Source organism: Ogataea haglerorum (assembly GCF_019207285.1).
Source record: "Ogataea haglerorum isolate 81-453-3 chromosome Unknown 81-453-3_NODE_8_length_489951_cov_95.815404, whole genome shotgun sequence".
Lineage (NCBI taxonomy): Eukaryota > Fungi > Ascomycota > Pichiomycetes > Pichiales > Pichiaceae > Ogataea > Ogataea haglerorum.
The window spans coordinates 447,108-467,995 of NW_025065158.1; the positions used below are offsets into that span (position 1 = coordinate 447,108).

At 52.4% G+C, this 20,888-nt stretch overlaps 16 protein-coding genes across 16 annotated transcripts; 8 read left to right on the forward strand and 8 right to left on the reverse strand.

The window, feature by feature from the left end:
* Positions 1 to 36: 36 nt before the first annotated feature.
* Positions 37 to 1,341, reverse strand: KL911_003285 (uncharacterized protein; the record flags this gene model as incomplete). Its single annotated transcript, XM_043198448.1, has 1 exon — positions 37 to 1,341. The coding sequence occupies one exon, from the start codon at positions 1,339 to 1,341 to the stop codon at positions 37 to 39; it is 1,305 nt and encodes a 434-aa protein (XP_043054236.1).
* Positions 1,342 to 1,422: 81 nt separating this feature from the next.
* KL911_003286 (uncharacterized protein) lies at positions 1,423 to 2,014 on the forward strand (the record flags this gene model as incomplete). Its single annotated transcript, XM_043198449.1, has 2 exons — positions 1,423 to 1,461; positions 1,610 to 2,014. 2 exons carry the CDS (start codon positions 1,423 to 1,425, stop codon positions 2,012 to 2,014), a joined length of 444 nt encoding a protein of 147 aa, XP_043054237.1.
* Positions 2,015 to 2,070: 56 nt separating this feature from the next.
* On the reverse strand, positions 2,071 to 2,703 carry KL911_003287 (uncharacterized protein; the record flags this gene model as incomplete). The annotated part of the gene is made up of 1 exon (XM_043198450.1): positions 2,071 to 2,703. The coding sequence occupies one exon, from the start codon at positions 2,701 to 2,703 to the stop codon at positions 2,071 to 2,073; it is 633 nt and encodes a 210-aa protein (XP_043054238.1).
* Positions 2,704 to 2,837: 134 nt separating this feature from the next.
* Positions 2,838 to 5,423, reverse strand: KL911_003288 (uncharacterized protein; the record flags this gene model as incomplete). The annotated part of the gene is made up of 1 exon (XM_043198451.1): positions 2,838 to 5,423. One exon carries the CDS (start codon positions 5,421 to 5,423, stop codon positions 2,838 to 2,840), a length of 2,586 nt encoding a protein of 861 aa, XP_043054239.1.
* A 240-nt stretch (positions 5,424 to 5,663) lies between these two features.
* KL911_003289 (uncharacterized protein) lies at positions 5,664 to 6,210 on the reverse strand (the record flags this gene model as incomplete). Its single annotated transcript, XM_043198452.1, has 2 exons — positions 5,664 to 6,139; positions 6,204 to 6,210. 2 exons carry the CDS (start codon positions 6,208 to 6,210, stop codon positions 5,664 to 5,666), a joined length of 483 nt encoding a protein of 160 aa, XP_043054240.1.
* A 150-nt stretch (positions 6,211 to 6,360) lies between these two features.
* On the reverse strand, positions 6,361 to 7,398 carry KL911_003290 (uncharacterized protein; the record flags this gene model as incomplete). Its single annotated transcript, XM_043198454.1, has 1 exon — positions 6,361 to 7,398. The coding sequence occupies one exon, from the start codon at positions 7,396 to 7,398 to the stop codon at positions 6,361 to 6,363; it is 1,038 nt and encodes a 345-aa protein (XP_043054241.1).
* A 331-nt stretch (positions 7,399 to 7,729) lies between these two features.
* Positions 7,730 to 9,163, reverse strand: KL911_003291 (uncharacterized protein; the record flags this gene model as incomplete). The annotated part of the gene is made up of 1 exon (XM_043198455.1): positions 7,730 to 9,163. The coding sequence occupies one exon, from the start codon at positions 9,161 to 9,163 to the stop codon at positions 7,730 to 7,732; it is 1,434 nt and encodes a 477-aa protein (XP_043054242.1).
* Positions 9,164 to 9,344: 181 nt separating this feature from the next.
* KL911_003292 (uncharacterized protein) lies at positions 9,345 to 11,125 on the forward strand (the record flags this gene model as incomplete). The annotated part of the gene is made up of 2 exons (XM_043198456.1): positions 9,345 to 9,411; positions 9,996 to 11,125. 2 exons carry the CDS (start codon positions 9,345 to 9,347, stop codon positions 11,123 to 11,125), a joined length of 1,197 nt encoding a protein of 398 aa, XP_043054243.1.
* Positions 11,126 to 11,453: 328 nt separating this feature from the next.
* On the forward strand, positions 11,454 to 13,131 carry KL911_003293 (uncharacterized protein; the record flags this gene model as incomplete). The annotated part of the gene is made up of 2 exons (XM_043198457.1): positions 11,454 to 11,650; positions 12,081 to 13,131. The coding sequence occupies 2 exons, from the start codon at positions 11,454 to 11,456 to the stop codon at positions 13,129 to 13,131; spliced, it is 1,248 nt and encodes a 415-aa protein (XP_043054244.1).
* Positions 13,132 to 13,191: 60 nt separating this feature from the next.
* Positions 13,192 to 13,578, reverse strand: KL911_003294 (uncharacterized protein; the record flags this gene model as incomplete). The annotated part of the gene is made up of 1 exon (XM_043198458.1): positions 13,192 to 13,578. The coding sequence occupies one exon, from the start codon at positions 13,576 to 13,578 to the stop codon at positions 13,192 to 13,194; it is 387 nt and encodes a 128-aa protein (XP_043054245.1).
* Positions 13,579 to 13,753: 175 nt separating this feature from the next.
* Positions 13,754 to 14,392, forward strand: KL911_003295 (uncharacterized protein; the record flags this gene model as incomplete). Its single annotated transcript, XM_043198459.1, has 1 exon — positions 13,754 to 14,392. One exon carries the CDS (start codon positions 13,754 to 13,756, stop codon positions 14,390 to 14,392), a length of 639 nt encoding a protein of 212 aa, XP_043054246.1.
* Positions 14,393 to 14,435: 43 nt separating this feature from the next.
* KL911_003296 (uncharacterized protein) lies at positions 14,436 to 14,974 on the forward strand (the record flags this gene model as incomplete). Its single annotated transcript, XM_043198460.1, has 2 exons — positions 14,436 to 14,865; positions 14,949 to 14,974. 2 exons carry the CDS (start codon positions 14,436 to 14,438, stop codon positions 14,972 to 14,974), a joined length of 456 nt encoding a protein of 151 aa, XP_043054247.1.
* Positions 14,975 to 15,030: 56 nt separating this feature from the next.
* On the reverse strand, positions 15,031 to 16,194 carry KL911_003297 (uncharacterized protein; the record flags this gene model as incomplete). Its single annotated transcript, XM_043198461.1, has 1 exon — positions 15,031 to 16,194. The coding sequence occupies one exon, from the start codon at positions 16,192 to 16,194 to the stop codon at positions 15,031 to 15,033; it is 1,164 nt and encodes a 387-aa protein (XP_043054248.1).
* Positions 16,195 to 16,237: 43 nt separating this feature from the next.
* Positions 16,238 to 17,221, forward strand: KL911_003298 (uncharacterized protein; the record flags this gene model as incomplete). Its single annotated transcript, XM_043198462.1, has 1 exon — positions 16,238 to 17,221. One exon carries the CDS (start codon positions 16,238 to 16,240, stop codon positions 17,219 to 17,221), a length of 984 nt encoding a protein of 327 aa, XP_043054249.1.
* A 146-nt stretch (positions 17,222 to 17,367) lies between these two features.
* KL911_003299 (uncharacterized protein) lies at positions 17,368 to 18,342 on the forward strand (the record flags this gene model as incomplete). Its single annotated transcript, XM_043198463.1, has 1 exon — positions 17,368 to 18,342. One exon carries the CDS (start codon positions 17,368 to 17,370, stop codon positions 18,340 to 18,342), a length of 975 nt encoding a protein of 324 aa, XP_043054250.1.
* Positions 18,343 to 18,421: 79 nt separating this feature from the next.
* Positions 18,422 to 20,779, forward strand: KL911_003300 (uncharacterized protein; the record flags this gene model as incomplete). The annotated part of the gene is made up of 1 exon (XM_043198466.1): positions 18,422 to 20,779. The coding sequence occupies one exon, from the start codon at positions 18,422 to 18,424 to the stop codon at positions 20,777 to 20,779; it is 2,358 nt and encodes a 785-aa protein (XP_043054251.1).
* Between the last annotated feature and the right edge of the window lie 109 nt (positions 20,780 to 20,888).

Genomic DNA, 20,888 nt, shown 5'->3' on the forward strand with positions numbered 1-20,888 from the left:
CGCACAATTATTTTTCCTATAGTACAGTATAATACATTATGTAGCATTGCACCATTTCTGCTGCACAAAAAAGTCGTATATTTTCATCGTCTTTGCAGGGTCTATCTTGATTAGCTCCTTGGCAATCTTGCGCTTTAAGACGCCTCCCGTGCGTAGCAGCTCGCGGAAGAAAGTCTCCTTAATTGCCAAATATGGCTTCGGTAGTATGCGAAGGTTAGAACATAAGACCTTCTCTTCGTCAGACAGCAGGTCATAGTCGAGGGCCTGCGAAATGTCCAGCGGCTGGTTCCCGCGCTTCTTCGAGTTGCCGTCAAATGACGGAGTCTGGTGTCTCGATGTTGACCTAACAGAGTTCAACGTGTGCCGCTCTCTGCCAGAAGTGATAGGTGCAGCACCAATGCCAAGATTCAGGGAAGATAGCCGGCTAATCTTGTCCTTCTCATATTTGGCGCCGCCCTCAAAAGACATCACACCGTTGCGACGCCATTCCTGCAGCTGCTGGATCCGGTTGCGGATACGCACTTCGCTCAACATGTCGTCGGTGAACTCCTTGAAATCCTCTGGGGTCATAATCCGCGCAAAGGCCTTCAGTTTGTTGTACAGTTCGCGCTCCTCCTTCGTCCGTTTTTTGTCGATAGCTATGTTGTTTCGGTAATCCAGTAGGTTGTTTTTCAGCATGAGCCGTTTGCGCTCGGCTCGCATCGTCAGCTTCGAGTTGTAGATATCCAGTATCGTCAACTTGAGTTCGATATCCTCCTTTGTCTCGTCTCCCTCGAACACCATGTCCTGTACAACCTTCTCTGCCTCGTCGTCGGCTTCCTCCTCAAACTCCAGTCTACCAGGCATATACTTCTGAATGTCCGAGCACAATGGCTTTGAAGTCAGCACCTTCTTCGGTGGGGGCAGAGGCATGTTCTTGCGTGAGTCGAGTCGCTGTTTGCGTTTGCGCAAGAACGACGATGTGGAAACATGCTCAAAGGTTTTGTTCAGATCAGGAATGGGATAGCACGGAGAGTTTAGGTAATATTCCTCGTAATGTTTTCCAACTTCCTCCTTAGACCGACCTCCGATGAAGTCGCTGATATCCTGCCAATTACCCAATCCAAGAGTCTGGCAGCCTTCTATCAGCAGCAGCTCCTCGTCGGCTCCCCAATCCTCGTCGAAAATCGGATATTGATGTTGTTCGATCACCTGATAGTCGTGGTACGGCTTGTGCTTACCAGAACTTTCGCCCTTGGCAAAACACGGCACACAGAGGTCGTAGTCTGCACAAACTGCGCACCGTATACGCACGCGGCGCGTGCAGTCCGACGAACAGACATCGCAGTGGAACTTGGCCATTGGAAAGAGGGATTTTTGTCACTATTTATATTTTCGCCTCCGACGTACGTAATGCGGGTGGTACCTCGTACGTGAATTATAATGAGCAATAAAGTTACGGGCAGAAAAAATTGGAACCGTGTCACGTGATGTAACAGCGGGCCAAAACCGCATTTTTGGTTCAGTGCTGTGAAAAATTTCTTTACCAGGATTGAAAACTAACATCACAAAATGGTAAGTAGGAGCTAGCTGACTTAGCGAGTGGCATCCCCAAGACTAACATCTTCAGGGTAGAGTTAGAACCAAGACCGTCAAGAGAGCCTCCAAGGTTCTCATCGAGAAGTACTATCCAAAATTGACCTTGGACTTTGAGGTCAACAAGAGACTGACCAGTGAAATCGCCGAGATCCAGTCCAAGAGACTGAGAAACAAGATCGCTGGCTACACCACCCACCTGATGAAGAGAATTCAAAAGGGCCCAGTCAGAGGTATCTCGTTCAAATTGCAAGAAGAAGAGAGAGAAAGAAAGGACCAGTACGTCCCAGAAGTGTCAGCCTTGGACTTGAAGAAGAACAAGGGCCAACTCCACATTGATGCCGACACCGACGAAATGATCAAATCCCTTGGCTTCAAGGTCCCAGCCTCCGTGATCGCTGTCTCTGCCAACAGAGGTCTCAGAAGATACAGAAAGTAAGCAAAACACTTCCTGTTTAATATTGTGTATCTCACAGAATAAACAACTATAGCAAATCAAAGCTCTGATTCTGGCGAGAACAGTTTGTTGAACTTGTTTCTCAGACTGATCACCTTCTCCACAATTTTCTCGTAATCCTGGATCGTTTCTAGCGACTCATTGATCCATGCTGCCATGTCTGGGTCTCGCATCTTTTTGCACATCGAGCTCTCTTGTAGTCCATCTGGTCTCTTGTACGAAAAGAATGGCAGCGGTTCCGTCTCTAGTTTGCGTTTCTTGGGGTTGCACGGGGTCGACGTTGACGAGTTGGTGATACATGAAACAGAGTCGTCCTCTCTCAGCTCGTTGGAATTTAACTTTGTCCCCACGGTGGCCGCCGTAGTGGCAGACCCAGCAGTAGCGGCTCTGCCAAAGACGTTAACCGGGGTCAGCGATATGTCGTTAACATACTCATCGAACCTGATTCCGTGCCCGGCCCATTCGTTCGACGCTCTCGAAACCACCTTCTTGGCTTTGGGCGTGATAACGGGGATCTTAGAAGCAACGTGCTCTCTGGCTGACATCGGGGTGATCAATTCGCTCGTCGTCTGCTGCTTCGGGGCACTCGCCGGTCTCAGAATCAGCCAATCAGATCCCTTGATGTTCGGCGTGGACGATGCGGCGTTGCACTTGGACGTCTCCCTTTCCATATTCAATTAACTGCGTCTACAGATAAACAAAGAATTTAGGGATATTCAGGGGGGGGCAACAAGGGATCCGCCGGGGCAGGGTTTTCGCTGTGCTACTATACTTTTGTGTATGTAATTGATGATGTAATCACACGCTAGGACGAGTAACCGTTAGCCTTGAGCCAGTCGGCCACGTCCTTGGAGTCTCTGCTGACCCATTTAGCTCTGGACTCGATAGACTCCAGAGCCTGGGCAAGCTTCTGGTCGAACGCCTTGGTGTCCTTGTCTTTGAAGAACTCCTCCACCATGCGGTATTGCTCCATGGTGGTGAATCCGCGCGTGGCACAGTCCACCACGTAAGCCAGCAAGGTCAGTGAGGCAGGGATGGCCTTGACAATCTCGTCCCATCTGCTGGTCACAAAGTCCCACAGGTGCTCGACACCGGCTTTGTGAGTAGCCATGCCCGCCATTGGTCTGATCACGTCCTGGGTCCTGATAGTTCCGTCCAAAAGCATGTCGGTGACCTTGGTAAGCAGCTCTTTGTCCTCAAACTTGCCGAGAGTGGCCAGCACCTCCTGTTTTTCGTCCGCGAGCGGTGTCTCCTTGTACAAGTTGACGAGCGCCTCGAACTCCTTTTTGGAGCCGTGAGTTGCGGCAACGCTAAACACGGTTCCTCTGAGGTTAGGGTCTATTTCTGACTTCTCGTTGCCAATGTAGCCTGCGAACAAACTCTTGGCAGCGTCGATAACCTTCTGGTCGCCGTTGGCGGCAGCGGCGCTGAAAAGCAGCGCCTTGAGTCTCTGCTCAAGGAACGGCTCGGACGATTCGAATTTCCAGCCGGCCTTGTGGCATTTGTCGCTCACGAGGCTTCTGACCAGGGCCTTGAGGCCCTCCTTGATGCTCTCGTCTTCAAAGAGCCAGGCACGCTTGACAGCGCTGATTCTGGCGATCATCTCGGACCACACAAAGAACGATGGCTCGTTCTTGAAGAGCGACGTGAGAGAAAGCAGGTTGGTGGTCTTGGAGTAGCCAGAGACCGAAAGCGCACCAGCGTCCGCAACAAGACCGATCCTGTCCTCGACAGAAAGCTTGTCGGCGGCAGCACCTAGAGTGTGCCATCTTTCCGGCTCGTAATTGACTCTGAACACACCGGTGGTGTCGCTGTTGAGCTTGAAGAAGTCAGAGCTCTTGAGATCCAGCTCCTGCTCCTTCTTGTCAAACACAAACTCCTTAACACCGTCGTCCGTCCTGATGCTTAAAAAGATCGGGTACACGGTCTCGTCGTCCTCTGGCTTGACGTCGCCGGTGGTGAGGTATCTGTGCTGTCTGATCGTCACCTTGCCGTTGTCCTCGGACACCTGCACCAGCGGATAGCCAACTTTCTTGGTCCAGACGTTCATCGTGGACTGGACGTCCTTGCCAGAGACCTCAGACAGCGAGGCCCACAGGTCCTCGGTCACGGCGTTGGCGTACATGTGTTTTTTCACGTAGTGAGAGACGCCCTTGATGAAAGTCTCCTCGCCGAGGTAGTTGGCAAGCATTCTGAGAACAGCAGATCCCTTTTCGTACGAGATGGCGTCGAAAATCTGGTTAATTTCGTCGGCATGCGCAACAGGAACCTCGATCGGGTGCGACGATCTCAGAGCGTCCAGCGAAAGGGCCATCTGCAACGAGTCGCCAACAAAGTTCTCCCAGATCTTCCAATCCTTCTCGAAGTGGTCGCAGCACTTCCACGACATGTAGGTAGCAAAACTCTCGTTCAACCACAGAGAGTCCCAGAAGTCCATCGTACAGATGTTTCCGAACCATTGATGTGCCAACTCATGGGCAACCACCTCGGAAACGCGCAGCTTGGTGGCCAGATTGGTCTTGGTCTCGTTCACCAGCAGATCCACCATTCTGTACGTGACCAGACCCCAGTTTTCCATAGCACCCGCGGAGAAGTCGTGAATACCGACCATGTCCATCTTCGGCAGAGGATATGGGATGTCGAAGACCTTCTCGTAGTATTCGAGAGCCTTAGCGGCGAGCTCTGCAGAGTACTGGCCCTCTTTTTCGTAGCCTGGCGTCGTGTACACTCTGACAGGAATATCTCTGAATTTGTACTCGGACTCGACGTACTTCAGGTCTCCGACAATAAACGCAACCAAATAGGTGGACATAGGCGGAGTCTTGTTGAAAATGACCTTTTTCTGCGTCTCCGAAACAGGCTTCTCCTCCTTCACGTCCATGTTCGACAAACAGGTGTACTGCTTGTCTGCCACAATGGAGATGGAAAAGGTGGCCTTCAGATTAGGCTCGTCGAAACATGGGAACGCCCGTCTGCAGTCGGTGGCCTCCATCTGCGTCGTGGCCAGGTACTTGGTCTCGCCGTTCTCCGTGTACGAGGACCTGTAAAACCCGCTCAATTTGTCGTTCAATTCACCAACGAACTTGATGTACAACTGGACGGATTCGCCCGATTTGAGAACGTTGTCGCCAAACTTGAACGTCGTCGACTGCTCGTCCTTAGAGTAGGACGTCTCCCTAGGAGCCAGCTGTCCTTCCTTGGTGCTCAATTGCACCTCAGAAAGCTCGAGCTCCAGTGTGTGAAGCTCAATGAAGTCGCTTGTTTCCTTCACGTCCAGGGCGATGGTGACCTCTCCGTCACACTTGAAAGTGGTCAGATCCGGCTTCAGACCCAGATCGTAGTGAACTGGCTTGACATTGGCAGGCAAAACCTTTCTCTGTGGGGGACTCATGGTTCCGTGCGAGCAGTAGTGTAAATTTTTGACCCCGTATGGATTTGCCACTTTATATATTTTTACGTGCACATCCGCGTGTCGGAACGGCATTGCCTGATATTTAGGACGAGTTAAAAAACTCCATATATTTGGGCACAGGCTTCTATGAAGGGACTTCAACATCTCGGCGACAAGTTTTCGGGCCCAACGTTTTCGACACGGTGACGGGACGATGGTGATTACATAAGCACTCCCTTCTCATCCTGTTCTCTCGATGAGATGGACGCCGCTGTCTGACTCGACGACGTCGCTCAGCTCGCCGACCTGCAGGCCGAACGCCGCCTTCTCGAAACTGGGCTGCATCTCTCCAGGCCCGAAATAGCCCAGGTCGCCGTTCTTCGAGTGCGAGCTGCAGTCGCTGTGTTCAGATGCGATCTCCTCGAAGGACGCCTCGCCGGACTCGATCTGCGCCTTGTAGCCCTTGATCAGCTCGACCGCCTCCTCCCTCGTGCGCGTGATGTTCTGTTCTTTCCACGAGGACGGTCTTCTGGAGTCTCTGTGTTTTACAAGAATGTGTCTGGCCGCCACCTTTTTCGGCTTGTGCAGGTTTTTCGACAGATACAAGTCCAATGCGTCTTTGTCCGTTCCTTCTGGAGGGGTCCAGATCGACTCGGACGTTGAGGGGTTGTAGTAGTACTCCTGGTTGTGCGTTTTGGAGATTTTGATCTTCCAGCCTTTTGGCAGTCCTGTGTGTGGATTTAATGACTGGGTGTTAGGAAAGCCGAATTATTGCGATACGTACCATGGCGGCAAGAAATCGATGCAATTAATTATTTCGTCACCTTTATTTTTCTAATAAATCAAATCGATCTAACTTTTTTTTATTAACGAATATTATATTTACTTGCTCAGCTATTCCGTTCACCTTGCCCTCAGTTGCGCTCCTCGAAGCTGGTCATATGCTGTTGGCTTCCTTAAGCTCGTCGGTGTTTAGGTAGTCGGATCCCAACGCGATAAGCTGCTTCCAAACGGTGTGTTTGATCGACTTCGTGAACCTTGGGGTGTCCCAGATCCGCGTCTTGAGCCCGACCTTGTGAGCAGCAGAGATATATTTCTCAAGGTCGGCAAGCTGTTTAGCTGACAGCCCGTCAAACAGACTCAATGCCTTGTGGGAGCCTGTCAGCTCAGACAGCGAAGCGGAAGAAAATATCGAGATTTTGCTGGCCGGATAGAGGCTGGCCTTTTCTGGGTCCACAAGATCTTTCAGCGGCGCATCAATGAATGTGTAAATGAGCTTTTGCGAGCTAATGTAGTCGTAAGGGAAGTCTCCGGTGATAATGACGGTGAGAGGCCCTTCGTGGAATTCGTCCTCTTCTGCGCTGTACGAGGTGAGGTATCCCTTGGCGAGGAAGCGCTCCAGTTTCTTTTCCAGCGCCTGCAAAAGCTGTTCCCCGTTGTTCTTGATATCAATGTAGAAGTATGTGGTAGTTTCCGGCGCCGTGTAGAAAATGCCATTTCTGCGAGAAGTGTCGTTTTTGACATTGGCCTTCTCCAAAATATCGTACAGGTGATCCAAATATAGCGAGTCGATGTTTAGCTCCTTCTTGAGAAACACGGAGTTGTGGCCCACATATATGGTATCCGGGTCGTCTGGGAAGTAGAAACAGTCGGCTTCTACGGAATTGGCACCCGCTCTCAGAGCGTCCACCAACGGATGTCTTCTCCACTCGTCGTTGTGCGAATGGATCGGTTTGACAATGACATCGTGTGTGAGAGTGTCTATGTTGACGAGCCGCGGGCCAATTCGGTCCTCGAACTCGTGACTGAGGCGAACTGTCTTGATGTAGAAATGGAGAGCAACCACGGACATGGCCAACGCCAGCAGCAGCGAGAATATGTGTGCGCGCACCCGACTCACATACTGGCTCTGTCTGAGCTTGCACATGCCCTGTGCTTCCAAGTCCTGGTACGGGTCTTTCCACAGGTTCAACATTTTTTGCTGCTTTGTAAAACTCCGTTTCGTTCGATGTGATTTTGAACCGCCCCAAGATAACGGTAAAGCTTATTCTCACTCAAGCACGCGCTGTCCTAAACTTTGGCACGCTCGTCGCCTTTATATAGAGCCAAAAAGAGTCCCGCGTATATTTATAAGAATCCTACTGCATGCTAGCAAAAATTAATTTTATTATGCCGTATACTGCCGCATCGGTGCGTAAATTAAGGTGTCCGAGATCTAAAAAACGTGCCAAAGATTTGAGCGCGGCTCATGTTGCGTAATTATATACATAATATGTGGGCTTCCAGCAACATGCTCGTTTTCGCCTCTAAATCACAAAACTGCCCAGACCCACCAGAATCAGGTTGCCCAGGATGAAATTGTTGAAGAATATCTCAAAACTGGTCCGTTTTGAGTAAGCCTCGATCAGCCGTTGTTGCAGCTCCTCCTTGTACAGCAGCAGCAGCCCGAGCATCTCGGTAACGGCCGCGTCAATGAGCTTGTTGGTGTTCTCGAAGCTCTGCTTTTGGGCCCCACTCAGGTCCCGCGGCGGGTCAGTGTGCAGCCCCAAGCAAGCAACCATGTCCACGAGCTCGAAATTGGCCAGGTTGTGCACCAGACGGAATTTTATTGGCGGAACACGTGGCTCCACCGCCTTGCCCTCGTCTGGCTCTGCAGCAAGATTTGACCCGTCAAAAGGGTTCTCGTCGATGTCCCACCTTTCAGCCGTGCGCATGGCTAGCCCAAAACGTTTGTCATTGATAAACGTGATCAGGCTGCGTAAATCTGCTTCTGAAATGTACGGGGCATTGGTCAACGACGAGCAGGGCATCTTTGCAGGCACCCTAGCATGCAGGTCGTGGAAGTTCACCTTGAAGTCCATGACCACGTATTTATTTTCCTCTGGGGCCTCATTCCCCTGCAGGAGCAGCTCCTTGAGACTGTCCGAGTCCTCTTCTGTAGGCAGCATGATGTCGACCGTCAGCTCGACCGAGCCCGAACGGAGCCAGTTCAGCTTCGACACCGGGCCTGTCACCCGCGCGAGGTCCAGCTGGTCGATGCGCAGCCGGGTGATTTTCTTCCACGGGTTTGTGTCCTCAGTATGGTCCAGAGCAGAGAACTCTGCGAACTGGTTCTGGCGTTTGTGCAGCGTGATCAACGACCCGTTGATCGATCCCGAAAACGCATCCGCGTTGATGAAGTCGTAGGTGATCCAGTTGCGCCGCAATCGTGGGAGCTTGCAGTTAAATATCTCCACCTCCAGCGGAGGACAATCTGCGCGCCTCACCACCAGCTTGAGATTATTTATCTGGAAGTGCTCGAACTCGTACTTTGCAGAAAATGACTCGTCCATGACCTCCTGGTAATGCTCGTCCATGTGTGCCGAGCCGACCACTCCGGTCAAATCCACGTCCTTGATGAGTCCCTTGCCGTCGAGCCATTTCCCGAGCGACAGTGTCACGGTCACCGTGTCAATCTTCAGGTTGTAGTGCAGATGTTCGTTGGGGCCGAACCCAACAACGAGGTTCTGCAACTTTATGGCTCCGTCCTCCCAGGAGGCCTTGAAATCGTCTCTGCTGATGTCCACATTGAGTTTATTGTCAAAGGTAATGAGTTTCTGCAAGAACTTCTTGTTGATCTTGCCGTCTGCGAACGTATTTCCAACGTAGATCAGCAGGCCACAGAATGTGGTTGTTCCTATAAAGACCCACAGAAAATTGCCCATCACGATCCACGACAGAAAAGCGCTGATCTCGTCCATGTTGAAAGGCCGGTTTTGCCGCAGAAGAATCCATTTCGCCCGCAGAACGAGGCGGTCGAGCCTGTTTTTGCCCGCCGCCAGAAATCGCTCGCGCGGGCTCATGTTAGTGTATGTGCGTCGTAGCATGTTCGTGTTCAGTTTCATGGCGGTCTGCGCGCGCGGAGTCGTCATTAGTGATGCAATGCTGGCTCTTGGCGTACAAGAGGTAAATGGTCGTAACGTCGTCCGGTGGAGCTCTGGTTTGGTCAGTATGTTCCGCAGGAGCAGTCCAAGCGTCCTCTGTGATGCAAGCCCCGCAGCTTGGCGCCCAAGACAGGAAAAGCGCACACCTGTCAAACAAGAGGGTTTAATCATTTATGAAAAATTTATCGCTAATTGGCTGTGCTAAGTGCTGATAGCATGTAACTAAAGCCAAAGGTAGCGGGAAAAAGCCAAAAGCAGCCGAGGCTCGCAAAGGAAACTGGGAGATAGGCCTTCTGGCGCCACGGATGCACCACACGCGAGGATGCTGCTACGCGTGGTGGACGGGGCCTGCTGCCTGTGCTGTCGGCTCTGTATTTTCGGTCCTGGCACGAAACAGACTGCATTCTAGATGCGGCGGCCTAAACTGGGCCCGGAGACAGCCAGGCATAAGTCAAAACTGCTTAAGCAACTGCCCCATTTCGATCAGCTCGCTCTCGTCACTTTCTGCTACGCTCTCTATTAATTACGTAAGTACTGAAAAGATTTATTATCCAAATCCTCTACGTGGCGATGAAAATAAACACACTCAAGCGGACCCTGCTTCTGTCTGTGAGCATTGTGGCGATCGTCGTGGTGCTGATCCGGCTAGCGTCGGATTCGACGCCAGACCTGCACCAGGTGCTGAGCCCCGGAGTGCCCATGTCAGACTCATCGCAACAGGATCAACAGGGCAGTGGCCGAGGCCGGCGCGGGCCAGGACTCGGTCTTGCGGGGAAATCGAACTCAGAAGAGCTCGAGATTGCCCGCAAGCTAAACGAGCTGACCGAGAAGCTGCTGAACGAGCAGGACGTTCGTCTGAAGAAGCTGGAACAGGACAGGCAGAGACTAGAGAAACAGCTGAGCGAGCTACGCAGACCGGACCCGGAGGCGACTCTGCGCGAGCGTTTGGCATACATGTTCCCCTATGACCAGAACAGGAAGTTCCCTGCTTATATCTGGCAGTCGTGGAAGTACGGTCTGAACGACCCCAATTTCGGGCCCAAGTACAAAGAAGGAGAGGAGCAGTGGGCGTTGAAGAACCCGGGCTTTGTGCACGAGCTATTCAATGACGACACTTCGAACGCGCTTGTCCACTACTTATACATGCACATGCCGGAGGTGGTGAAGGCGTACGAGCTGCTCCCCCACATTGTGCTTAAGATGGATTTTTTCAGGTATTTGGTGCTCTTCGCAAAGGGAGGAGTTTATGCTGACGTTGACACGCAGCCGTTGCAGCCAGTTCCTAACTGGATACCGGAAAACGTGGACCCCTCGGAGATCGGGATGATCATCGGGATCCAGTCAGACCCAGACACGCCCGACTGGCGCAAGTTTTTCGCTAGGAGACTGCAATTCGCCAACTGGGTGATCCAGGCCAAACCGGGGCATCCCATCTTGCGTGAGATGATTGCTACGGTCACAGAAGAGACACTCAAACGGGCCAAGGAAGGAAAGCTGGACTTTGACGCCGCCAGCGACTTGTCGATCATGGAGTGGACTGGCGCAGGCGTCTGGACAGACGTCATTTTCAAATATTTTAACGACTACGTTCTCAGTGGAATTTTCTCCAAAGTCACCTGGAAGGATTTCACCAAGCTGGACGTGCCGAAACTCGTGTCGGACGTGCTGGTGCTGCCTATCACGTGTTTTTCGCCGGGAATTGGCAGAATGGGTGCCCACGACGCAGACCATCCTTTGGCATTTGTCAAACACTACTCCGAACATCTCTTTGGACAGTGAGGCCTGCTCCATTGACTTTCCGAAAAGAGTAATATTTTTGATACAGCGATTACGACTAAAACCAACTCCACACGGACCTGTCTGGTATAAAGCCTGCTGGACGCGCTCCGCTGCGCTATCATGAGACCCACCGAATTAGGAAAAGTCGAGGAACTGCAAAGCGACGGCTGTGAGGACCAGTTCTGCACTTGCCACGTCTGCGCGCTCCAAAACGCGTGTATGAGACACATCGCGAAAGTAAGTACACTCTCCGCACGACACTGACCGCCAGCTGTTTGTTGTTGGCCTGCTGCTGCCCCCGGTGCTCTTCGCCATTGTTGGTGCAAGGATGTACTGCTGGCTTTACGACGAGTGCACTCTTGGCGGTTCTGTACGCATGTCGCGGTCCAGCGACGACGAGAGCGGGTACGATGACAAGAGCGTGGTGTCTGACCCATTTGCGGACCCTGTGGACGGTTCTGTTGCCGGTGCCGACGTCGAGGCGCGCTGGGCTGCGCACTGCCGCGTGCAAGAGTGCATGTCCCGGTGGGCGGGCCGTGCCCTGACTGGCCTGTTTATACAGGGGTGTTTAGCAATGGTGGTTGCGCTTGCCCTGACACACAAGCGTTAAAAGGGGAGAAGTCGCTGACGGGTGTCTCAGATAGTGCACAGCCGTGATTTCCGTTTTGGGGTTGCAAAGGTGAATTATCAGACAACGGTAGCTAACGGGAAATTATATAAAGCGAGCGAGATGGGGACGGCAGAATACATACAGGATGGTTGATTTCAAAGCGTTTTTGATCAGCATTCACACGTTGTGCTTTGCACTGAACGTGCCGCCGATGCTGTGGCACATCCGCTCTCGCAACATCCCTGCGAGTGCCCTGTTTATCTACCTCGAGATTATGATGCTGGAGTACATTGTTGCGGCGGCGATATGGGGCGGCGACGACTACGCGGATGCGTGGGACGGCAGAGGCTGGTGCGACCTGACTGTCCGTGTGCAGCTCATGGCGCAGTTTGGCATCACCGGCTCCATTTTCTGCATTTTGCTCAATCTGATGATGATCTTGCTAGCTAACCGGTGGACCGAGTACTGGTTTAACAGCAAGCGCACCAAGACGGCTATTGAGCTGTTCAGCGTGGTCGGGTTCCCGCTTCTGATCGCCGTGTTTGTGTACTTTGCGCTCTACTTCAGATACGCCATCACGCAGTGCACAGGGTGCCGGCTGGTGTTCCTGAAGTACGGCATTTCAATGCTGCTATACTACTTCTGGCTGCTGCTGTGGGCGGTGCTCTGCTTTGTCACCGCGCTGGTGACCCTGGCTGTGTTTTTCGCCAAGAGAAAGAACACCAGAAACATCTTGCAGTGCACCAACTCGGGCTACTCGCTGCGCAGGTTTAGCAAGATGCTGATTTTCTGCTCGCTCGTGATCGGCGCCATGTTTCCGCTCAAGATCCTGTCGCTCGTGCTCAATATGAACGGCTGGCAGCCGCAGTTCAAGCCAGACATCAGCAGGAAGCTGTACTGGGACACGATTCTGCGGCTGCCGTATAACTCGTTCGACGACGCAGAACGGTGGATTCAGATTGCGATGTCGATGGTCGGCTTTGCGCTGTTTGGACTCGGTGAGGACGCCGTGTACATGTACGTTGACTGGCTGGAGTCGGTGCCTGGTGGCAGTCGGCTGGTGCAGAGGTGGCGTGCGTGGCGGGAGTCCAGAAAAGTCGTCAAGAAACAGAACTACGTCTCGAGAAACACCACGGCCAAAACGCAGTACAGCACAGACTCCGGCTCGTACAAGGAGTACGTGCAGGACTCGCCGGTCTCGAGCTGGGAACTGGACGACGTCAAGTCCGGCGGCCGCAGTCTCTACGACGATTACGTCAGCACGCCTTCGTCGCAGCTGACGACGCCGCACGACGAGGACATCCGGCGCGAGCTGCGGCAGGCGGAGTTGGACCTGCTGGACGAGGACATACGCCGCGATCTGCGCCGGATGGGGCTGGAATACACGGATATATAATTACTATTTCGATTGAGCTAAGACTACCTTACAAAGCAGGTTGAAAAAAAAAGCTAGGGCTTATTCAGACTCGGGGGGCTCCTCTCTCTTTGGGAATCTGACGACCTCGAGGCTGTTCTGGAAGAGAACCCAGGAGATGTATTTGGAGCCGTCCTCTCTCTCAACGAGGCTGTTGGACACGTCGGCTTCGACGTACACTCTGGCTCCCTTGCCGAGACGTTCGCTCATAAAGTTAGCCTGGTTCTCATTGAAACAGGCAATGTTGAACCACGAGGTGGTGTCGTTGTTTTTGGATCTCGAGTCGACCGCCAGCGAGTACCTGACGTACTCCTTGCCGGTGGACGTGGTGGCCTTGGTGACGTCGGACCCAATAGTGCCAATGAGGCTGATTTTGGCGAGCTGGGTTCTAGCGGTGCTAGAGAAAGTTCTGGCTTGCAATCTGAACATCTCCGGTTGAGTATAAAGTAAATTGGGCAAACAGAAGTTGGGAAACGCGCTTGCTTTACACAGAATATGAAAAATAAAATGGCTTTTACCAATTTCCCCAAAACGGTGGTCCGGGCCGGGTAACCTCTTGGGGTGCCACAAAAGGTGGAGTACACCAAATTATTTCTTTCTCGTTATGATTCGCATCGGCTTGAGACAGGTTCGATCGCTACACTGGTCCCGCAGAGTGCTCAAGCCGGCACTGTCGGCCACGGCCGGCTCCTCGCAGTCGTCGTGGCCCTCGGGCTTCCGGCTGCCCCGTCCTCGAACCTGGGAGGAGTCCAAGGAGGGAGCGCTTTCCAAAGCAACCAGGTGGTACCTGCTGGCGGAGATGTTCAGGGGCATGTACGTCGTGCTGGAGATGTACTTCCGCGCTCCGTACACCATATACTACCCGTTTGAGAAGGGAGCCATCTCGCCGCGGTTCAGAGGCGAGCATGCTCTGAGGCGGTATCCGTCTGGAGAGGAGCGGTGCATTGCGTGCAAGCTGTGCGAGGCCATCTGTCCTGCGCAGGCCATCACGATCGAAGCAGAGGAGCGTGCCGACGGGTCCAGAAGAACTTATAAATATGACATCGACATGACCAAGTGCATCTACTGCGGCTACTGTCAAGAGAGCTGTCCCGTGGATGCCATTGTCGAGACCCCGAACATTGAGTACTCCACAGAGACGCGAGAGGAGCTGCTGTATAACAAGGAAAAGCTGCTTTCCAACGGTGACAGGTGGGAGCAGGAGTACAAGTACGCTGCCGATGCAGATGCTCCGTACCGCTAACGTATTTATTTTATTTATTTATTGGAAAATTTAGTTTTTAGATATGTCTATTGTATCTCGAAAGGAGGTTTTTGGGGACAGCGAGTCTACCGCCGACGCTAGCCACGAGTACGCCTTTGATCCTGGGATCGAGTTTGAGATCGTTGATGTTGCCGATGTCGTGCCAGGGCCACAGCCAGAAGCTATAGAGACGTTTCCTCTGTTTTCTGGGGCAGCAGATGTCCAGGTCAGTTTGGAGGAAAAGGAGTATGTTTACGAGCTGGGGAAGGAAAACACCGAGCGGCCGCGGAGCTACTATTATGCAGAGTACTCTTCGCAGGAGAAGGCCGAGTTTCAGCAGGCTGCTGTCGACGGCCAGGAAATCGTTTCGCAGAGCAGAAATATTATACCCAGCAAATACAAGCTCGTTGTTTTGGACAGACAAGAGTATACACAGAGACCCGCAACGACAACGAAAAAAGCGAAAAGGACTCGTCCCAGCAGAAAGCAGCGTCTAGGCAGGATTGAGGCCGCCAAACGGCGTAAAGAGTTCAGACACAGGCTTCTGCAAATACAGCAACGGAGCAGGATCAAGAAGACTAGACGGGGCGGCAGGCGAGCCAGGAAAAACAGCAGACAGCCCGCGGGCATCGATTTAGCTATCTAACATTATCTAGAGACGCAACACTGTTCAGCATCATTCTCACTTCCAGGCACTCGGGGCCTCTGTCGCCGTCAAACGAGTCCAGCACGGCTTTTTCAATGAGATGTCTGATTTCTTCCTTGAGCTGTTTCAAGTTCCTGGCGATCGGGCCACCTCTTGTCACGATTTCCTTGAATTTTGGCTCCACTCCTATGGCTGTGTCTTTCCAAAAAAGAGTCCCCAACGAGCTACCAAACTGCAGCACAGAGTTCACCTTCTCGTAGATCGTGAGTGTACTTGCTTGCGTGTCCTGGGTGTTGTTTGCATTCTGCCATTTGTTGGACTTCATCACTCTCTCCAGCTGATTTACCAGCTTACCAGAAGCCGACACTTCAGCAAACACCCTGTCGAGGCTTTTCGTGTTGTTGAGGTTCTTGATGATCAGGTTGATGGCGGCCGCGATCTTGAGGCTCAGGAGCTGCTGCAGCTGATTGTAAAACGACTCCGACGACATGATCGAGAGCGCGTTAATCAGGTTGAGCATCGATTGCACGTCGTACGAGAGCGAGAGATTTTTGAGATGCGTGTTGCAAATGTCCATCACCCTTGCTGTCTGGAGCTGCTGAAACGGTTCGTAGTCCCGCACAAGCTTTAGCGATTTCAGAAACGGCGAGTCGGCAAGGTGAATCTTGACCTGATTCAGCAGTCTGGCCAGCGAGATGAGCGACTTGAATGGCATTTTGTTGAGCTCCTGGTCGGTCTTGTCGATTTCCTCTATGCGGGAGATCAGATATATGAAATATGTGGAGGACCGCAGCAGATTGGACGTCTGGTGTATTTTCCTCAGTGCAGAGTGCAAGTTGGAGGATTCGTTGTATGGTTGTAGAATTTCGGTTTCGAGCCGCGCGTATGACCCGTTGACCTGTTTCAGCGACGGCTTGGTTTGCTGTATGGTATTGTGCAGTTCTTCGGCCGTGTCGAGCTCTGAAATGAGGGTGGTGTAGTTTTCGCTGGCAATTTTCTGGAGCCGTTTTTCCACGTCTTTCAGGTCGAACTGGAGCCGTTTGATGGACGTCGTGAGGTCGAGGTTTGAGTCCTCCACGCTATTCGTCGACACCACAAGCTCATTGGCATATTTTAGCGGGTCGAAGTCTTCCAAATAAGCGGCATACTCAGACATTCGTGAAGAGACTAAAAAAATTAAAAAATAAAAGCAATTTCATATGGGATTCAAGTTCGGATTCGAGGACGACGAGCGAGATACGGCCGCCGCGAAAGACGCGTTTGACGTGGCTGAAGAAACTGTCGCTCCGCGGGTGCACGATATCAGCCATTTTCTGGAGCTGATGACCGGCACGCGGATCTCGTACGAGCATATTGACTTCCCAGGCTCGCTGGTTCGTCGTGAGTTTTTCGATGTGCGCCACCAGCTGATGAGCGAAGATGCAGAATCAGACGAGCTGCAGTTTCTGATAGGCTCGACCGCCGAAGACGTCCGGAACGGGGTTTACGAGGGAGGACTCAAGTCCTGGGAGTGCTGCTACGACCTGATGCACAGACTGCAAGAGGTCGACCTTTCTGGCTACAAAACGTTCCTGGAGCTAGGGTGCGGGACCAGTTTGCCGAGTTTGCTCGTTTTCCAGAGCCTGCTACAGCACAAGCAAACTCACGTCAATCTCATTCTTACAGACTTTAATTACGAGGTTCTGCGGCTGGTGACTGTTCCGAACCTATTTTTGACGTGGTGTCTCACAGCTCTTTCCAAGGACGAACTGGAGCGGCTTCAGCAGCGGCCAGACGTGGAAGGAAACGTCCGGGACGGCGAAATCGACGTCACCCCCGAGCTGGTAGCCAGGTTCAATAATGCGCTGCGGGAACAGCACGTCGCCATATCGCTTATCAGTGGATCCTGGGGCCGCCAGATGATGACCCAAATAGACGCACTGGCGCAGTCCCCCATGCTGATGGTTTCCTCAGAAACCATCTACTCTCCAGAGCACTTGCCAGTGGTGGCACAGATGGTGTCGGAGACAGTGCAGCGCGCGGGCTCTTTGGCACTCGTGGCGGCGAAGGACATATACTTCGGCGTGGGCGGGTCGCTCACGGAGTTCCTCGCGTGCCTCGAGAAAAAGCCGGTGCAATATTCTGTTGAGAAGATAAATGCTGGCCTGCAACGCAGCCTGGTTAGGGTGCACAAAAAAAAATAAACTAGATTTATTTTTTATCTACTAAATTTAGAAATCTTGTTTCAAACAGGAATTGACTGTTCAAATCGGCGTTTTCTTGCAATCCAAGCAAACCCTCTTTCTCCCGGCTCTGGTAAGATATTCATGCTTATGGCGTGATCCATTCTATGTCCAGCGATACTCCCACCCCGCAGGACACCATGTCCACCCAGCACTCCCTCGCCAACATGAACGGCGTTCGACGACCAAGAAATGTCAAGAACCTGCAGCTCGACCTGTCCAAAAACCAGACAAAATACCCGGTCCCTCTCACATACTCCTCCAACGGCAGCAAGCAGGTTCTGTCCCATTCTCCAGCAACCACCCCGCGGACCCCTAGACTCTATCGAACACCATCTCTCAACACTGTCCTTATGTCTTCAGCCAACTCCCCCACGCAGACAGCCAGCATCCAGCCCCCCACACGGTCGTTGACTCTCTCTATAAACTCCTCAAACGGCCACCAGAGCCAGAACACAGCACAGCCAACCCCCACGGTACAGCAGTCCCTCGAGTCCTCCGATTCGCTTGCATTCTCCTCGTCATCCACCATCGACTCCTCAGGTTCACTGTCTGCCGTGACAGAGGTGCCCTCGTACCAGCCGTCCAGCTGCGTGAAAGCTTATCCGGAAGGCCCTGTTTGCGTTCTGGAGCCGAACCTGTTTCTGTACTCTGAGCCGTCAATCACCCAACTGATCGACTTCGACGTCATCATCAACGTGGCCCAGGAGATCAAAGACTATACAGACCAGATCTCCAACAAAACTTCCATCTCAGGCCAGAATATCCAGTATTTTTACATTCCCTGGACTCACACGTCCAAACTGATGCCTGACTTCCCGAAACTCACAGAAATCATCGACAAGGCACTGGCAGAAAACAAACGTGTCCTGATCCACTGCCAATGCGGTGTCTCGCGCTCGGCTTCTTTAATCTTGGCATACCTGATGAAGCACAAAAAAATCGGCTACAACGACGCCTACAACATGCTAAAAGAAAAGGCTCCGCTGATTTCGCCGAACTTCAGTCTGATATACGAGGTCATGGAGTGGGGGCGCTATCTGGGTTATAGCTCTGCTGCTTCGTCCACTAATGATATGTAAAGTCTACGCTAATACAGTCGCGTCGATCGACGATATTTCCTACCACTAACGCAAATAATCCAATAAATCTTTTACTCAGATGTCTTCAGAGCAGGGCGTGAGTGCGGGTCCATCAGGGCCAGTTCTGCACGCAAATGATGAAACGCAGCACCCTGTAACACTGGAAGCCGCGGAAACAGAGTCTGGTCGGGTGGATGTACGGGAGGAAGCTCCGCCGCCCGTCAAGAAGGAAGAGCCGTTGCTGTCAGAGTCTGAGACCGACATTGATGAGTCGATCCCGCTGCCGTCCAACAGAACCAGAAGGCTGCATCGTCTCATGAGAAGAAGCTCGGAGGACAACGACTCGGACGATGAGCGAGGCTCCAAAAGACAGGTGCAGAAAAGGTCTGCGTCGCAGAGCTCGCGGTCTTCAGAGCGCAAGGTTAGCGGCAGAAGCGGGAAAGACGCCTCAGGAAGGTCGCTTTTGCAGCGACACTGTGCAAAAGGTCACTACGACGAGGCCAAACAGCTCATCGAGAACGGAGCAGACGTGAACGAGGCTGATTTTGCCGGCAACACGCCGCTCCACGAGGCCGCGCTGGAAGGCTATCTGGATGTTGTCGAGCTGCTGTTGGACAATGGAGCAGACATAAATGCGCAGTCGGCCCACATCGACAAGGACACTCCCTTGATTGACGCAGCCTCAAATTTGCACTACGATGTGGTGCGCACGCTGCTGGACCGGGGAGCGAATCCGTGTTTGGTGAATTCTCAGGGCGACTCTGCGCTGGACTCTGTAGAGCGAGATCGCGATCTGAACGATTTGGAGGAGGAAGAGCTTAACAAGGTCAAGAAGCTCAGAAAGCTTCTTGCTCAGGCCGCTCGAGAATACAAAAAGAGCCACACCAAGAGCCAGAGCTCAGGGCCAGGAACAGACTCAGAGAAAGAGGAGGTTTCCAAGCGGTCGAGCGCCGTGTTCTTTGATCCCTTCTCGAAGGAGGGCAGATCTGAGATCTACCACAAGGTTGCGGAAAACGACGTCACGTTTGTGCTGAACTACGTTTCGAACCTCGCCGGAAGCAAGATCTCTCCCGAACTGCTATGTCTGGCTGCGAAGCACGGCCATACTGACATAGCCAGTTTGCTTATTGCCTTTGGAGCCAAGGTGAACTACGTTGATAAGAGCGGAATGACGCCTCTGATGCATTCTGTGGGAAAGGACCATATTGACATGGTCAAGCTGCTTTTGGAAAACAAGGCGGATGTGTCGTTGATGGACAAACACGGCCGGACGGCGATTGACATACTACAAGAGAGCTACGAACCTGACGACGAGGAGATGAGGATTCTGATGGAGGCAAGCCAAAAGAGTTCCAAAAAACGGAAAGAGCGTGCTGAGACACCGGCGAATGAGCGGAGAAAGAGCGAGGTGAAGAAAATAAAACACAAGCCGTCTACAGACAGCGACACGTCGACACGATCTGCCTCTCAGACGCCGGCTGCTACGCGTGTTTCGACGCCTGTGAAACAGGAGCACAAACCAGAGCCCAAAACGGAACCGAAGACAGAGCCTAAACGGGAGGAGAAGCCTCTTGATCCTACTCCAGAGGAGCTGGAGGAAAGGAGAAAGCAGGAAGAGGAGGCACGTAAAGCGCGCGAGGCTCTCGAGTTACAGCGGCTGGAGAGAAAGAAGGCGCGCCAGCAGCAGATTGCTCGAACCATCGCAGAGCAGGAAAGACAGAGAAACGAAGAGCTGCGTGCTGCTGCCATGGCGGAAGAGAGAAGAAAACAGCAGGAGGAGCAGGAACGCGCCCGGAGGCTACAGGAGGAAGAGCAGCGTGCTCAGCAGGAAGCAGAGAAGCAGAACATGGAACGCAAGCAGTATATTCGCAGCTACTATCCGTACGGACTGAAGATTGCAAGGTTTGACGGTGACCGTACAGAGAGAGAGATATCGCAATATTTTCCGGTGTACGTGTACGAGGTGGGCGGTGAGAGCTATTTGGTCGATTTGCAGGCGATCTTGATACTGGGGACAGAGAAGTTCTACGACGAGAATAGTGAGATCGAGAAAAGGCCGCTCACTAGAGCAGAAAAAGCGCGTGTGTGGAATATCCTGTGGCCGATGATTGGCGTGTTTCTGAAAGGCGACAGTGTGCAGCTACAAGAGCTCAGAAAGATGTATGACCATGAGGAGAAGAATTTTGAGGAGTTGGTGCTCAACTGGATCAAACTGAGCGACTTTGACAAAATCCTGGAGAACTCAAAGTACGCCGTTGCCAAACAAGTCTCCGAGAAGTTTGCGCTCTGCAAAGTGTCGCCCGTGGAGCACACAGATCAGACTGTGACTTTACCAAAAAATGAGATAAGCGGACCTGTGACGGAGCGCCCGGTGCCTCTTCGTCTCGGGCCTAAAGCCAAAGCAGTCCTACAAACGTTCGACAGGAAACTGTGGTAATCAATTTAGTGTATAATAGTTTAATTTTATTGCTAATTTGCAATAACTAGCCTAACAACCACCCCACTCGAGGTTGGTCTCTGTCAATGAATAGGTTCTTGATTGATGG